At 37.2% G+C, this 16,234-nt stretch overlaps 6 protein-coding genes across 7 annotated transcripts in view; 1 reads left to right on the top strand and 5 right to left on the bottom strand.

Annotated features, from left to right (window-relative positions):
• LOC104712476 (BON1-associated protein 2-like) lies at positions 133-1,217 on the bottom strand. Its single transcript, XM_010429385.1, has one exon. The coding sequence runs from the start codon at positions 1,098-1,100 to the stop codon at positions 330-332; it is 771 nt and encodes a 256-aa protein (XP_010427687.1). The 5' UTR covers positions 1,101-1,217; the 3' UTR covers positions 133-329.
• LOC104712468 lies at positions 1,403-6,213 on the bottom strand. The gene is made up of 14 exons (XM_010429373.2): positions 5,752-6,213; positions 5,565-5,651; positions 5,362-5,471; positions 5,026-5,076; positions 4,688-4,859; positions 4,295-4,576; positions 3,987-4,190; positions 3,392-3,877; positions 3,092-3,301; positions 2,804-2,992; positions 2,542-2,705; positions 2,299-2,448; positions 2,123-2,201; positions 1,403-2,011 (listed from the first exon to the last, which is right to left on the bottom strand). Exons 1-14 carry the CDS (start codon positions 6,211-6,213, stop codon positions 1,559-1,561), a joined length of 3,099 nt encoding a protein of 1,032 aa, XP_010427675.1. The 3' UTR covers positions 1,403-1,558.
• Positions 7,638-9,817, bottom strand: LOC104712460 (UDP-D-xylose:L-fucose alpha-1,3-D-xylosyltransferase MGP4-like). Its single transcript, XM_010429363.2, has 4 exons — positions 9,166-9,817; positions 8,818-8,979; positions 8,510-8,725; positions 7,638-8,215 (listed from the first exon to the last, which is right to left on the bottom strand). The coding sequence occupies exons 1-4, from the start codon at positions 9,658-9,660 to the stop codon at positions 8,003-8,005; spliced, it is 1,086 nt and encodes a 361-aa protein (XP_010427665.1). The 5' UTR covers positions 9,661-9,817; the 3' UTR covers positions 7,638-8,002.
• Positions 9,788-11,664, top strand: LOC104746851 (putative phosphatidylinositol 4-phosphate 5-kinase 11). The gene is made up of 8 exons (XM_010468396.1): positions 9,788-9,796; positions 10,177-10,287; positions 10,377-10,564; positions 10,669-10,760; positions 10,851-10,898; positions 10,989-11,084; positions 11,170-11,296; positions 11,391-11,664. The coding sequence occupies exons 1-8, from the start codon at positions 9,788-9,790 to the stop codon at positions 11,662-11,664; spliced, it is 945 nt and encodes a 314-aa protein (XP_010466698.1).
• On the bottom strand, positions 13,231-14,553 carry LOC104712443 (reticulon-like protein B7). 2 transcript variants are annotated; one of them, XM_010429350.2, is made up of 5 exons: positions 14,315-14,553; positions 13,954-14,125; positions 13,723-13,864; positions 13,560-13,629; positions 13,231-13,485 (listed from the first exon to the last, which is right to left on the bottom strand). In XM_010429350.2, the coding sequence occupies exons 1-5, from the start codon at positions 14,508-14,510 to the stop codon at positions 13,343-13,345; spliced, it is 723 nt and encodes a 240-aa protein (XP_010427652.1). In that variant the 5' UTR covers positions 14,511-14,553; the 3' UTR covers positions 13,231-13,342. The 2 variants fall into 2 exon arrangements, with proteins under 2 accessions (XP_010427652.1, XP_010427657.1); XM_010429355.2 differs by having other exon boundaries at positions 14,321-14,553.
• The window catches only part of LOC104712426, a 2,559-nt gene continuing 1,083 nt past the window's right edge, over positions 14,759-16,234 (bottom strand). The window contains exon 2 of the mRNA XM_010429332.2: positions 14,759-16,198. Coding sequence (XP_010427634.1) covers positions 14,859-16,198 — 1,340 coding nt within the window. The 3' untranslated portion in view covers positions 14,759-14,858. The remainder of the gene's footprint in view (positions 16,199-16,234) is intronic.

Below are 16,234 nucleotides of genomic sequence, written 5' to 3'. Positions count from 1 at the left end.
TTAGTACCCAAATTTTTATTTTGTGATATGAGAACTATTATTATGATTATTATGACTACCAACAAAAAAAAAATATTGATATTGTTTAGTTAATATTCATATCAAAAAGAATTTTAAAGCGTTCACAAAAAAAAAAAAAGAGATGATTGAGCAACAAAGAACCAAACTTCAGAATTTGTTAAGAAGACTCATAACCGCCAAAACTGCACTACACGACGACGTATTATAGAGGGAGATCTCAAACCGTCGATAGAGATGAACGTGGCGAAGATCTATGGTTTAGAAAACCAAAAGAACATCTGAACCGTTAGTAATCGGATAAAGAGATCTCAGCCGTCCATCATTTCTCTTCTTCGCGGTGGTAACACACCCGACGATTTCATCAAGAAACAGCACATCAATCCTCCGCCGTCCGATGAAGCTCTCACGTGATTCTTTCCCGCCAAATTTCGAACTGCGTTCCAGTCTCTGAGAGGAGACGGCATCGGAGAAGAAGACGCCGTAGAGCCCGTACCGTCGTCGGAGAAATTTACAGATCCGCAAACCGAATTCTCTCTCGAACTCCCAGCGTCATCGGCGAAACCGTTCTCCGACGAGCTAACGCTAACCGCAGATCTAGACTTTTTCATTTTACGACTCATCCGGCGGATCTCTTGAACGGACTTGAAGAAATCGGCGGGGAGCTCAGAAGCGTCCATCACCATAGCCGCGATGTTAAGAACGCCGTGGAACTTTCCAGAAGGACGACGGATCTGAAGCGCGACGAGAGACGGAACTTTCACGGCGGCGGTTGGGAGGAAGTTACTTACGAGGAAACGTACGGTTCCGATCAGATGATCCCGGAGGTAACCAACCGCGTAGATCTCGATTGAAACGCCTGATGTTTCGCTTGATAGGAACTCCGGCGAGACCTGGAAAACGAATTTGTCGTTCCAAATCGGATTCTCAGCGCCGATCCGATCGATCCGAGTACGGAGCTTGTTTGAAGATTCAACCCAGACTGATGCGTAGGTCTGCAATCGCCGCAGCTTTCCCGTCGGTTCTTTGAGACGTTGCGCAGAGATGAGATTGATCTCAAGAACGTGCGTCTCCTCCACCATCTTCTCTCTTTTTTTGTTGTTGTTGTTGTTGTTTACAGTGAAGCTTGAGAGAGAGAGAGAGAGAGATAAAACAGAGGTTTGAGACTTGAAAGAATAGGCTTCTTTGCAAAACTCAGATTTGTAAGATAACTCTTTATTAATTCAATTCAAGGATGATCCTCTTTAGAAGAATTAGAGGTCTTACTTATAGAGCAGCTAAATCAAACTGAAAAGGAAAACCTAAAAGAAATAGAAATTTGAGAGAAAAGGAAAATCAACAAAAAAAATGGAAAACTAACAAAAACAAAAAGGAAAACAGAGAATTCTAGAAGCTTGTGTGATACGTAAAGATGTGCTACATCAGAGAGACTTGAGACCTTTTTATACAGTAATCTTTCCAAAAAGAACAATGAATGAAACAAATCTTATGACCTAACATAACAAAAAAGAAAAAAAGCACAAATTATAATTTGTTTTTTTTATGCGTCTACGGTTAACAAAGTGGAGTTTCCGGTAACAGTTTCGTTCTCCGGAGGCGGTTTTACATATTTTCCGATCACTTTCTGGCGACCATTTCGACTTCTCATTCTAGTCAGCTTATCTCGACTTTTCTTCTTCTTCTCCTCTTTCTCTAAATTCTTCTTTTGCTTCTCTTTCTCTAATGTACCCCGCCACATGATCTCACCAGTCCATGGCCATAGCCAGTGACCCACACGACGGTCTGAGTCCGCTTCTTCTGCAAGATCTTCGTCCATTGCTTTCAGAGTTGTGTAGTCGAACCACTTCACCCACATTTTCCCTAGCCGATTCTTCTGTTTGTGTTGCTCCTGCATCAAACCAGTCTTTGGATCTATGTAGACAATGCGTCTTGCGCTGTGGTACGCCCATACGTTCACCAGAAGCTCTAGTACCCGCGAATAGCAATGCTTGTCCTGTGAGATGTTGAACACATTACTTAAATGCAAACCCAAGTGGATTGATCTGAGAAGTATATATAAACCACATATGATGAACTTTGGCAGAAGAAGAATTAAGTTTCTTACTTTGGTTAAACTCAGATAGCAACGGTTTGTTCGATGATGCTCTTCATATATCTGTGCATCCAGTGAATCCACAAACATTCTACAAACAAGAGAGAATACACTCTCTAAGTAAGTACTCATTTTTTTCCAAAGAGTCTACGATTGAGACAGTCACTGGGAAATGGTAAAACAGGTACCTTGAGAACATGACAAACTCTAAGAAGGATCTCGTTGGCAATGCCCAGCTCTGCATCACAGACCATGTATCTCCATCCTCGGGCATTGGTGGCAGTGAGTCCAAGTTCTTGATCGTGTACATTTTCTTCAAAGTTTCGTTGTAAGCAAACCTAGATCCAAGACAATAAAAGGTGCACAGAGTCATAAGGCAGTGTCTCAAACATTGTCATAAAACTATGATTTAAAAATCTGTAGTGTTTTACCTGCAGTTCCCAGCATTTATGGCATCACAGAACGACCAAAAGGGTTTCTGCAGAGGATTTCTCGGATCCTTGTCCATGCGAACCCAAAAATATAAGGCATCTCCGTGTTTCCGTGTTTGTATAGCATTAAGTAATGCATCCTCAGCAATCTTGGATAAAGATTCCTGTTTTAAGGTCCCAAATTACATCACACGTACTGGACATAGCATTCTATTATAGAAAGGATGAAGGATTTCTAAGCTAAAACAGAAGAGATGTGTACCTTCCTGGCAGTCGCTCTCCAGGATTGAAACCCAATCCACGAATTCTTGTGTAAACGATCAATCTTGTTTGAAATTGCAAAAAATGCTCCAAAGTCACCAAGAGCATCGCGATAGTATGGATTGTTGAAAAGCGGAAGACGTGATGCTGCATCGACATCATCCATCCTAGGTCTCCGTCCTTTAACTGACTACAATATGATGCATTCAAATCAGTTGAGAACAATTTCCCTCTTTCAGACCACCTTATGGTTGCGGTGGAAAACAATATCTCACACATGAAAACTCACCAAGCCAACCCCACGATAGAGGGGATATTGATGTAGAAACGACCAGGTTCCTTCACCAAAATATGGTTCATATATGCATAAAGGTTGACCGGTTCTTAGCAGCTCCCCTTCATCCCTTTCATGTAGTTCATTCTTACTTCGGTCTGCCCTTTTGGCGCTTTTATATACTTCCTCCCATGTCCCACGATACTGTAAGACTCTGCTTTTCAGCTGCATAACAATACAACACAAAACAAATCAAAATGGCAAGTAGGAAATGTGATGAGAACGTCATTTCAAGAACCCTCATCTAAAGTTTACCTCCTCATCTTCTCGCCTTTTTTTAGTATTCATCATTTGAAGATATCTCTCTTCTTCCCAAATTTCATACACGAACGAATCATCATTAACAACTCCAAATTTCATAGCTTCTCCTGGGGTATGGTTCCAATGCCCCTCAACCTTTGCTAAGAAGTCATAACTTCTTGCTGTTCTATCATTCGGCGATGTATCCAGAAAAGCTTCAAATGGATGCCAATTCCACTCTTCTCTCAGTTTTGGAGGAGCCTTTTGTACATCCTTAGGAGAAGCAACTTCTGAAGAAAACTTGAGAACATTCTCTAGTAGGGCCACATAACCTTCTATTGTTTCCCGAGCCATCATATTTTTCACAGTTGTTTTCCCCATGGAGGCAATCTTCTGAGCCAGTGGGGATATTTTCCCTTCTGATATCACTTCAAGCACAATCTGTGACAGAACATTAAGATCTTGCTTGGGGAAAAGATACCCAGTAACCCTGTCATCAACCTAATTCATATTTGCCAATATAGTCAGTAAGCAGCAAATGGACAGAGAACATGCCAGATGCCACAATACATGTCCATGAAGAACATGAGTAAAGGAAGAAAGAGCATACGTGTTTTTTAATGTTGAAGAGGTCAGGCGCAACTATAGCTTTTCCCAAGGACATAGCCTTCATCAAAATTTCTGGAAAAGACTGCTCCTCAAGAAACGATCCGTATATAACAAGATCAGAACTTTCAAGTATCTTATCAACATTCCCCGCAATGCTTACATGCTTCACAGTATCTCTTGGATATGTCAAGTTCTGGGAAATTGTCTAAGAAGTGTAAAACAAAGCAAGGAACAAGGTCAGTAATTTTGTAATCTCTTTCTTTAAAGCTACAAACCATTAAACTAATAGCAAAGCGGACCTTGATATACCTCAATAGCTACGCTGTAGTTGGAAGCTGACTCTCCACCTAAAACTATGATCTTGAGATGGGGATTATAACTTTCATCATAATAGCCTGAAAATAACGGCCGTAGAGCTTGCAGAAGCAGGGCATGTTCCAGCCATTGACCCTTGTACAAGAACTGACTTCCCACAATGGAAATGACCACATCATCTTTTTGTGGAAAATCTAGATTATTTGGTTCCCATACGTCTTCTGGTGATCCGGGAATGACATAAAAGTTGCCAGCATCAAACTCAGAGTAGAGAATCTGCATGAAGTGAATGTAAAACGAGATAAATATCCAAAAACTACTCTAGAAAACCTATTTCAAAGCAGCATCAGAAACATGTATTTGTGGAAGTCTAATCATAAACATTACCGGAAGGAGATAATTATGGAAGACTACAACTGATGCCCGGCTGAAAATCTTTTTCCAATCCGTGAGGAGTTCAGTGTGACCTGTTGAGTTGTACTGTCTAGACCGAACAGCGAGAGTTTCTTCATTGATGACCCAAACAAGAGGCAAAGATTTGAAAGGTTCTTGCATGAAGCTGTCAAAGAATAACAATAGTTTAATCTATCAAGGACTTCGGAAAATTCACATAGGTAACATATATATGTACAATATATATAAACTCACATTTCAATGTACCATGAATAAAAACCAAAACAAGAACTATATAATATACACTCATGCCAACGAATCGAAAATCTTACCAAGTAAATGTACTCCTTGCTCGGAGAGAGTTTACAATTACGCCGTCATAACTTCAAGATAAGAACAAAGAATATTATCAATGATCAGAAATCATTGCATTGACCAAGTCAAGTCAACTAAGTTTGCACTATAATAATAGCAGAAAAGAACCCATAATACAATTGATCAACCTCAGATCCACATTATCCAATTGAACATAATCACATGAATATATTATATTAACCATATCCCAAATACTAATTCCAAGCTCTGAATTAATCAAGACATGGTTCACTAGTTTTCCTACAGTTTTGAAGCAAATGCATATATAGCACAAGAAATGATATGGTACATACGACAGCCAGTCGATAACACAACTCGATGCATGGTTAGTCTCGAGTATTGTGACTGGAACTCCCATCGTCTGCCAAATACCAATCACTGGACCGTCTATAACCGAGTAAACCTACCAAGACAGAGGTTTTGTGGCATTAGACTTCATACTACGGGTAAACAAAAGAACAACATGGAAACCTATAAAGAAGCAACAAATCTATACCTCAATTGCATAGCCAATCTCTAGCAGTGCCCTGGAGAGAGACACCATTAACACCTGTTCTGGATCAGCTAACAAATCGCCAAAAACCTAGAAAACCACAATGCAGTGATTAGATCTCAAGAAGACAAAAAAAAAACCACAATGCATAAAAGAAGAATTCATTTTCTAAAATCTTAAAACAACTGACCAGAGCTAGCTTGGGCTTTCTGAATCCAAAACGCTGCAGAGTGGTATTGAGAGAAGAAGAAGACAAAGTGAAATTAAAAGCATTAGCTTCTTCTCTCTGGAACTTCATGAGAAGCTTGGTTGGCTCAATTCTAACATCATCACCGAAATCAAAAACACCTTTCTCTCTAAAAACAACCAAATCAGGTGGCAAGTTGTCTTTACTAATCCGAATCCATGGCTTATCAGATTTATCAATCACGAGACCAGGTAAAAACATCTGGAAGAGCACAACGAAGAAGAAGAAGACACAAATTGTGCAAACCCATTGAAGGTAATCAAGTCTCTTCAATAGAAAGAATCTGGAGAGTCTCGATCTGTTTCTCTGCAAGAACTGATGCTGCTGCTGTTGCTGCTGTCTTCCGCTTCTCCCGGAATCAACTCTCTTCACCGGAATCATCATCCCAGATTCCAGAGAACCCATTTTGTTTTGATTATACTAAAACCTCCTTACATGCAACTCCGGTGAGATTACGGAATCTCAAAACAAGAACAAAACGTAACTTACAACAAGGCTACGAATCTCAAATCCCCTCACCTAAGTTCCAATCTATAATCCAATCCAGTTAAAATTAGATTCGACGAATCTCAAAAACGCATCCGACAGAAAATTCCAGAAATCTGAATGGGGAAAAAATCTAAAAAAGCGACTCAATAGAGATAAAGCAACTCGAAGTGCGTGTGGTGTTGGTGATGATTCAGTAGTAAAGCATCAGCAGAGTAAGTACACAGATGCGTAGATTCTTGTGAGCTCAGTAAAAGCAAAAAGGAGAGAGACTAAGAGAGAGAAGCTCTCTATCTTACGGCGTCAATGGCAGAATCAAACAAAAAAAAAGGAGACTCTCTTCTCTTCTCTTCTCTTTTCTTCTCAATAGAGAGAAGTGAATTATACATAGAAATCGGATATGAGCTTGGAAGCAGCTGCGGATTCGAAGGGAGTTAAGAATCTTTGCTTCTCTGTCTTTCTAATTTCCTCCCTTCACTCTTTTTTTTATTTTCTTCTTTCATTTTTTTCTTTCTTTAGCACAACACTAGATGATATTATTATTTATTAATAATATAATCTTTTTTTTTGGTACGACTGAAAAAAAATCCCAAAAGTATATTATCCTTTTTTTCTAAGTATGGGATTGTAAAATTTATAACTATAAGATAAACAATTTTTACAAATATTCTGTTCTTATGTTACACGCATGATTTAGTTTTATGGATCGAGAGGTATATAGAAATCATTATTTATTGAAATTGGATTTTAGTAATTGCAATAAATATATCAGATCTAGGGGAATAAATTGTTTTAGTAGTAAACACACGAATGCAAGAAAGAAAGAACTAGTAGTATTTGATTTTTAATTAATTAATTAATTATAATGTTTATCATTTACGGTAAATCTTACATAAGCAGCATCCTCCAAAAAGTCTATATAATTGTAATATTTATCTCTATTTATTATTGGTTTAGTCACATGTTGTAAAGTATGTGGAAATAACATCCATCCCCAACTATAATTCAAATAAATTTGTATATTAATCAATGTGGACCCTCGTATCCCCCCCATATGCTAGCTGTCAGTATTTGTTTTTCTATTTTGCAGAGAATTTTGTTACAAAAAAAAAAATTAATTTCAATACTTCATGTTTGTGTCAAATTTAATTTCAAGAAACAGGATTTATACAATCTATCAAATCATAACCAAACTATATTTTCTTGTTGCCATCATAAAAGTACTTAATTTTCATATCATCAATACAGAAAATAAAACATTTTATATCAATTGATATCCCAACAAACAAATATATTAATTTCTTCTCTGTATGAACAATTGAACATAATATAATCATCCAAAAGACCAAAAACACTGATACAGTTTTGTTATTTCCCTTTTGTTATACCATATATGTATGCCAGTAATTATGATCCCATGGGTGTAAATGCTGATTGCAAACTGACTTGAATGAACGAATCATCGAATTGTCAGACTCGACGGCCAATTCTAGCAGTCTACTACATTTACCAAACTCAACTCAAGTGGTATTGAATTAGCCATATAAACACCTCTTCACATGACTTTAAAGACCCCCAAAAATGTAAAACAATTTACTCACTGGATCTTTCTTCCTTCCTTTTTTCGGCCTGAAAAGTTTCAATAAGAACAAGATAGACAGAGAGAGAGAGAGAGAGAGAGAGATAAAACAATCTTTCTTTTTGCGATTTACTCTAATTTTCCTAATGGAGACTCTGAAGAATGATCATCGACTAGCCATAGACCAAAGTCACGGAAACGTTTGGTCTTCTTCTCGAAACCGACAATGTAGTTATTGTGAATTATGACATGTTTTCCCTTTGTCTCTTTTACCCATGTCGAGTTCTTGAAATACAATCCTCCTGTTGGGAATGCTGCCTGAGAAAGCAAGTAGAGATCCACCTGCAAACAGAAATCACAAAAATGAATACAAACAAATGATTATGACTAATACAAAGCCTATCGTAATTAAACATTCGTAAGTAGATTAGAGGAGTTTATAAAAAGCTTGAAAATCGCAATTGAACATGAAGTAGATTAGAGCTATGAGTAGCTAAAGCGGAATCTCAGAGTATCAAAAGATTCAGTCTTGTGAGTTTCCAGTTTCAAATGAATTCAATAATTGTGTTATCAAAGCTGGAGACCAATATACAGAAAGTTATTGTTTTATTGTGGACCTAGCAGGAAGAAACATACCTGATGAGCTGTTTTGTTAAGTGCCCAGTTAAAACCAGGCTGATCATTTGCTTTCTTAGCTCTGGACCAAGGTTGTGTTTGAAGTTCCTCGATCCATTTCTTCATGAGAAGTTTTGCGCCATTAGTGGGACGCAAGAAAATCATACAGCTACATATATAAGTCCTCCCCTTTTTACCCGGAGGTGGTAAAGCATGAGAGTGATCCAACGGCTTAATCTGGAACCATAACCAAAAAGATAACAATAAATACACTAACTAAGTCAATACCAATCGATGAAGGAGATGCATGAGAGAGAATGTATACATACTGCAGTCATATCATCCATAAAGTATGCATCATGCTTTCCCTCCAAATACTGAAACGGATCTTGCAACCAGACCATATCAACATCGTTGTACATTACATTGTAACCTAACTCCAAAATTTGCAAGAGATGCTGCGGTCTCCGTGCTGTGAAATTGAAGAAACCCTAATCGGATACATGAAGTCAGTTAATACGATCGATTCCATCGCAATACAAGCTCTTATTTCATAGGATTAGCCATGGATGTACCAAACATAGCTCAAAAACTCAGATTAAGTATCCAATCTCAGATCATCTAACACTAACGCAAAATCCAGATTTGATAAAATCGGATGGAGATGATGTTAATACCTGGGAACCGAACTTGTGAGCCGTCTGAGAATCGAACGCCGGAGGAATGAGAACGGCGTGACCAGGCCACTTCTCATTAACCTTGTAGAGAGTAGCGTAATCCTCAGCGATGACGAGGACTTGATCCTGATGCTTCTGTCTAGAAACACTAATCAACCAGTTGTTGAGAAAAGGCAAGTATGGATAGCTGACGGCGCAGACGATGACGGTACCGTTCTTAGCGACGAACTTGACGGCTTGAGCGAGGGAATAGTCACGCCATCTGGATTGAGAAGAAGAAGAGAGTCTGTTTGGAAACGGGAATAAAGGAGATCCAGCCCAGGGTAAGAATACGCCGAGGATAACGAGGAGAGCGAGTAAGAGGAGGAGACCGTTGCGGCTGAAGAGTGAGATTGGACGGTTCGAGGTTGAGGAATTAGAAAGAGGAGAGGAAGCGAATGGGTTTGTGAATGGGTTTTGGATTGGACGCTGGTGAAGGAACTGTTGCTGCGCCATTTTTTTTAAGTAGCTAAACAAAATTTGTAGTTTCAGATCGAATTCGAAATCGAGAAGTGTATTGTACAGAGAAGAATTTAGTGGGAAGTGTTAGATCTGATGGAGGGAGATCTCAATAACAGAAACAATGGCGATTGTGATTTCATTTGTGAAGAGTTTATTTATTTTTACGACAATTTTTTTATTTCTTTCTTTATTCCGTTTAGTTAATCGGGTCGTAATGTTTGATCTGTCGGTGTTAAATGGGCTTCAAATATTGAAATTAGGCCCACATATCGGCCTTATCTGCCAGTATCATCAATTGGTTTTTTTTTTGGGGGACGTGTGTTATATGTCATTTTAGAAATATTTCCTCCGTTTCACAAAAGTGTCATTTTAGAGAAAAAAAATTATTTCACAAAGAGTGTCATTTTACATTAATATAGATCATTAATTAATTTTTTACACCTATAAAAATTTATGTACTACTCATTCTTGTGTGTGTTCTAAAATCTTGTGATTTACATATTTCTATAGGTGACACTAGAGATGCTTCCCGGTTACTACCGCCATATTAACAAGTACAAATCTTCACTATTCACAAGGATTTATGGTGTTCATGCTTTGAAGCCTGTTGGAGGTGTTAAGGTGAATTATTTTTTATATATCTTTATATGGAATTTATCATGATTAGTGCTAGTTTGATTCGTCACTAATCATTAGTTTTGGATATACAGACATATTTTGCTGTGATGTCAAACATGCTACATTCAACGATCTTCATGAACAAGCTCTATGATCTAAAAGGTTCTCCTAAAGGTCGAACTAACAAGAAAATTGAAGTGAGAAACACCACTGTTTTGAAGGATATCGATCTCGATTTCTGTTTCTACGTTGATCCATTGGCCAGACAACGCATCATCAAGTATATATCCCTCTTTCTTTCTCTCTACACCATCTTGATTGATCTTTTCAACAATTTTTATGATTCAAATGGCTAAACGGAAAGGGTTTATTATGTGACTACAGGCAAACAAAGCTAGATTGCGAGCTTTTGGAAGAAGAAGGTATAATGGATTATAGCTTACTGGTTGGTTTACAAGCTCAAGAGTCTTGTCCAGGTAAGGTTTCCTCTGTTCTTAGTAGTGAATTAAAACTATTTGCATATCGACTTGGATCTTTTCTGATCATAATAAATCACTCTTTAACAGGTTCACTTCATGGAGTAAACCCGGTTTACGGTAGCTTCACACCTCCATGTACAAATCTTTACCAACATTCTTCCATCTCTGATTTATTGCAAGACTAGAACATAAATATATAAATATGTCTATCGGTTACATTTTCAGGCTCGTTCAAAAGCGATAGCACAAAGTCGATCAAGACGGCTTTGAATTCTCCTAATAGATCTTTTGTAACAATGAATCCATGCTCCCCCGATAGAGGTAAACCTAATTTATATGATTTTGTTTAATCAAAGTACTTACATTATATGGGAACAAAACTTACAATTCTTATAATTTTTGACAGATTCAGTCGAAAGCGAAAAGCCGAAGTCTATACAATCAGTAGCAAGCAATAGCACAAGCTCAAAAAAAAATCAGATCAACAGAAAAAGCATATTAGCAGTAACACTCAATGACCTCATCCACAGTAGGTAAAGATGTACCATCATATAACATTATTAGAAATTTCACAATGAATTAGAAAGAAAAAAAAAAAAAGGGAGAATCTAACATTTCTTGTTGCAGCTCAAGTATCAGTTTTGGGATGAAGATTCCGGCGAGGGCACGGCGAGTGACGAGAGAGACGGGAGAAGAAGAATGGTACGACGTCCTTTTGTATATAGGGATCGTAGACACGTTTCAAGACTATGGTATGAAGAAACGCATAGAACATTGTTACAAATCCATCCAACATAACTCGAACTCAATCTCGACCGTTCATCCTAAGATTTACTCTTCTAGATTCCAAGACTTCGTCTCCAACATTTTCTTACCTCACGGCGACGATCGTTCTCTCTAATATTGATTCGTTTGTTGTTGTGTAATTACGGTATGATTTCCAAGTGGAATCGTTAGAGTGTTAAGAGCCACTTCTTACGACTCAAGTTGGTGTTTGTTGTCCAAAAATATCCTCTCTTGTCTCATTTTCATTGTTGATCGATCAACAATTATGTCAAGAAAAACATGCAGGATTTTTCCGATTAATTAGGTTACTGTATTGTTTCTTAAACAAATACCAAAATTTAATGGAATAATGTTTTATAAAAAAGAAAGATTCAATGGATGAAAAAAAAAAAAAAAAAGATTCAATGCTTCAAAACTCTACCTTTAAAACTCTACCATAAACATATTTAAAGAATTATTCTCGTATTGAATTATATGTATTATCAACTATCTCTATTAATAATGTAATGGACGACATAGTATATTTTTTTTGTGTTCAATACGAGAATAGTTCTTCACTATATGATTATTTAATCGATCAGAATAACACAATTCTATTTTTTTCTATATTTCTCTTTTTTTTTGTTTAAGTTTTTGAATTACATTTTTATTGTTGAAAAAAATAAAAAGATCTACATTTTTCTTAAATTTCTATTTTGGAGTTTTCATTTTTAAAGAGTATATATTAAAATCAAATGGCTTTCCCCAAAATTTAAAATATAAAAACAGAAAAATTATTTAAACGATAAAAATGAACAAATAATTACATAAATTTTAACTTTTAACAATCTAAGTTAAGTTAATATATTAACTTAACATATAATTTTGCTAAAATCATTTTTTAATGATGTAAACATTTTATCATTTTCTAAGTGATGTTAATATAAATTAATATATACATCAATTATTAAGTGAAGTAAATTTATATATTTGTATCAATATTTTGAAAGTGATGTAATAATAATTTCGATTTGCATCAGTTATAATGAAATGATGTCATACCAATCAATAACAGTATCAATTATTGTAATTGATGTTAGTATATAATTTTTGTAAGTTATTAAAAAGTAATTTAAATTAATATCATTTTTGTTTATGATACAAATTAATTGATGTAACACACCTTTTTTTTTTTTTTTGTAGTGATTGATCTCTAACATGTGACTATTATACTCAGTACTACCTGCAAGTCAGGCCACAATACCTTTAAGGTGCTTTGGAAAGGTAATCATAATTATATCAAATAGAAGTGTGTCAGTTCAAGTATAAGCAGTAGAATTTATTTGTGAACTTCTTTCTCTGACTTTTGTGAGAGTTCCTCCAAGTTTATTGGGATATTATTGATCTCGTACTTTATTTGTTCAGATGTATTTGTTTCAATAACATACACATACACACTAGTACATTAATTATTTATTAATATACACTCTTTGTGAAACGGAGGGAGTAATTATTTTGACATCTTCAGGTAAAAAACTATCTAATTGAAAGTTAAGATTTACATAAACTCAGCAATTAGCATGTATTTTATTTTTTATTAACCATGGAGAAGTGTAAGATTTTAGATTTCAATTATAAAAAGATGAGGAGGACCTTCCTAGAAATTCTTTGAAAGGCCCAGCCCATTTTATATCCACAGTAGTTTAGATGACTTGAGTGGTACGTAACCAAAACCACAAACAAAGGAATAGATAAATGAACTCAACTAAAATTAATCAAATCTAGTTCAATCTCTCGATTACTGAGTTGTTTGGCTAATGATGGATCTTACTTGAAAACTTGGCCTCAAAAAGTTGGAATTGCTTCTTCATCTCAATCACAGCCTTCTCTGCAAGTGGATCAATCTCATCTTCATACTTCTCATAAAGCATTGGCACCGTGTGAATCAGAACAAAACCTGTTTCGTTTCAATTAGTTCAATACATGATCTGTAGATAGATAAGCAAGAGTGAAAACGAGTAGTGAACTTACAGATGTAGAGCAATGACAAGAAGCTGAACCAATTTCCGATGATCGATACGAGCCAAAGTCCAACGAGTGCCTTATTTTCAGAACATACAACAACAAAAAGAAACAAGCTCGTAAGTCGTTTCAGTGATTTCTCTAAACAAGACTTAAGAAACTAAACACGTACCACTACAAAGTTCTTGATGTCTCTCTCTAACGCAATGCTCCTCAAGGTTGCGAAAGCACAGTTAAGCTCAAAGGTCAATACAGAAGCAGCTTGAAGTAATGGCTTCTCAGGGATGTAAATCTCCACTATGTTCTCTGGAGATCTACACAAATGATGGATGATTAGCAAACAAGGAATCAGGTTTTAACTTAACATATATCAGGGAAGGATATGCGGCAAAAGGATCTTTACTTGTTGAGTGCATTGGACCAGAGGAAAGAGAGCAGCAGAAAGAGTATAGAGCCACGAGATATAAACGTGAGAAGACTACAACCTCCAAATCCAAACAAAAGCCAAATCACAGTCACTGCACTGAGTAATCCTGCCGTGACCTTCTTGTCTCTCCATAGCAACACATCAGCAGCTTCAACAAATTACCAAACCACTAGCTGATTAGGTCACATAATCAATTAAATCTCTAATTCTACAAATTCACACGCTATCTGATGGAAGACATTTGTAATCATTATCCCTTTAGATGCAATGTCAATGAAACCGAACCAATCTATGAGAAATGAACATTGATTGAATGAGTGTAGAGAGTGTTTCATACGTTTACCTCCGCCGAGAACCATGTGGATCGGTCGTTCTCTACCAAACATACGGTAGATCGGAGCATTGATGGGAACAGGGGATCCTGGTTTCTCGCTATCAGTATCTGACGAGGAAAGCGAATCCTCCTCTGGTACGATGTTCCCCATCAACGGCTCCTCCCTTGGTCCGACGATCTCTAGCTTCTCCTCCTCCATTCCTCCGAATTCCCAAAAACTTTACCCTACCGATGTAACGAAATCGAAGATGCAAAAGTTGTTTATATCGCTAGGTCCTATAGCCTATTAGTTACTTATATATCGACATATAGCTCAGAGAGTTACATTAGTCAGTCGTATCGTAAGCTATATGCTTCATTAGTCATTACAAAACATTAAGTGACTGCATCATAATGGAATCTTTATATTTTTTATTACAAAACATATAACTAAAAATACATCTCAATTTGTTTTGACATTTTCTGTAATTTTTTGTTTAATACAGTAAGAATATTACAAAGACAATATTGTAAACACACATAGACTATGCAATGAATAAATGGTCAATCATCTAAAGGGTCTTGGAGGTTTCTCTAACAAAGCAGAGAAGAACACTTCTTTATCATCTTTATCTTTCTTAGGCACCACAACCCACTTATGTTTCCTATACCTTAACGCTTTAAAAGCTTCAGCATAATCATCCAAATCCTCTTTCAGACAAAAGAAGCCATCGATCCACAACAACCCACCTGGTCTTAAAACCCTGTCCCAATCAAACAGCACGAAATCAAGAAGTATTAGATCGATCCATCCATCAAGAAACCTCGTCGTGTGAATCATATCAAGCGTGCTGTCAAAGAACGGTAACCGTTGGTTCACGGTTAGATACAATGGAACTAAACCACGCAGAGCAATCATCTCGTTGAATGGAGCTCCGAGGTTGATGGTTGCTGATACAATCGTAACGTTCTGTTCTCTCATTCTTGCTGCGAAAGTTCCCGTGCCAATGCTGAAGTCCAATCCGATTCTCATTTCTCCCGGTTTTATCTCGAGTACTTCCGCTATAGAGAAATCTGCAGTTTGGTTCGTCTCAGGATCGAGTTCTCCTCGGTTAAGCCACCTAGGGGATTCATGATGCGTGAGGTTGAAGCAATCAGTGCATTTGAAGAACCCTTTTCGTGCTGTTGTGTTGCTAGCGAGGCAAGCAAAGTTCTTGCACTTATACTGTCCCCATCTCACATTCCTATTATCAGGAAGCTTCCATAAAGACTCGTTGATCGGAAACGGTTTGTGATATAACTGAGGTGCACGTGAGAAGCATCGTCTTCTAGGCAGAGGATCACATCCGTGAACCATAAGCTTCTGAGCTAACCTCCAATCGTCGTTGCAGATTTCGCCAACATCGTAGTCCATATACTCTTCAAGATCTTTCTTCATCGCGAAACAAGCGTGTCCGATCGATGTGAATGTTCCGTTAGCTCCCATGAAGTTCTGTTTCCCAAGCCGGTTTGGTTTGATCTTTATGTACTTCTTTATCTCTTCTCTCATAAAATGCTCTCCGGGGTCACCGTTCATCTGCTTCAAAGGATGATCTACGAACCTCTCTTCGAACGAAGGTAACTCCAAATGAACTGACTGAACCAGTGAAAGAACATCCGCAAGGAAAGCTACATGCCTAAACATAGATCCAGAAGCTGAAGAAGAATTAGCTTCTAAAGCCTTGAGATCATCCATTTCTTGGTGGATTTTAAAAATGGCGGTTTCGATTGTCTTCCTCATTTGGCTTCCGATGTTATAGTTGTCGCCTTCAAAGCTTCCGTGAGAGTTACAGAACCGATCAGAGAAGCGTAGAGGTGTGATGTAGTTGAACTTAGCTAATGTAGCAACAGAGATAAGAAAAGCCAAACCAGCCAACACATAGATGGGTCTATTGACGCCATTGA

Source organism: Camelina sativa, chromosome 2 (assembly GCF_000633955.1).
Source record: "Camelina sativa cultivar DH55 chromosome 2, Cs, whole genome shotgun sequence".
In the NCBI taxonomy this organism is placed as follows: Eukaryota; Viridiplantae; Streptophyta; class Magnoliopsida; order Brassicales; family Brassicaceae; genus Camelina; species Camelina sativa.
Note: the sequence above shows the minus strand (reverse complement) of the source record. Positions and strands in the feature narration are given on the sequence as shown.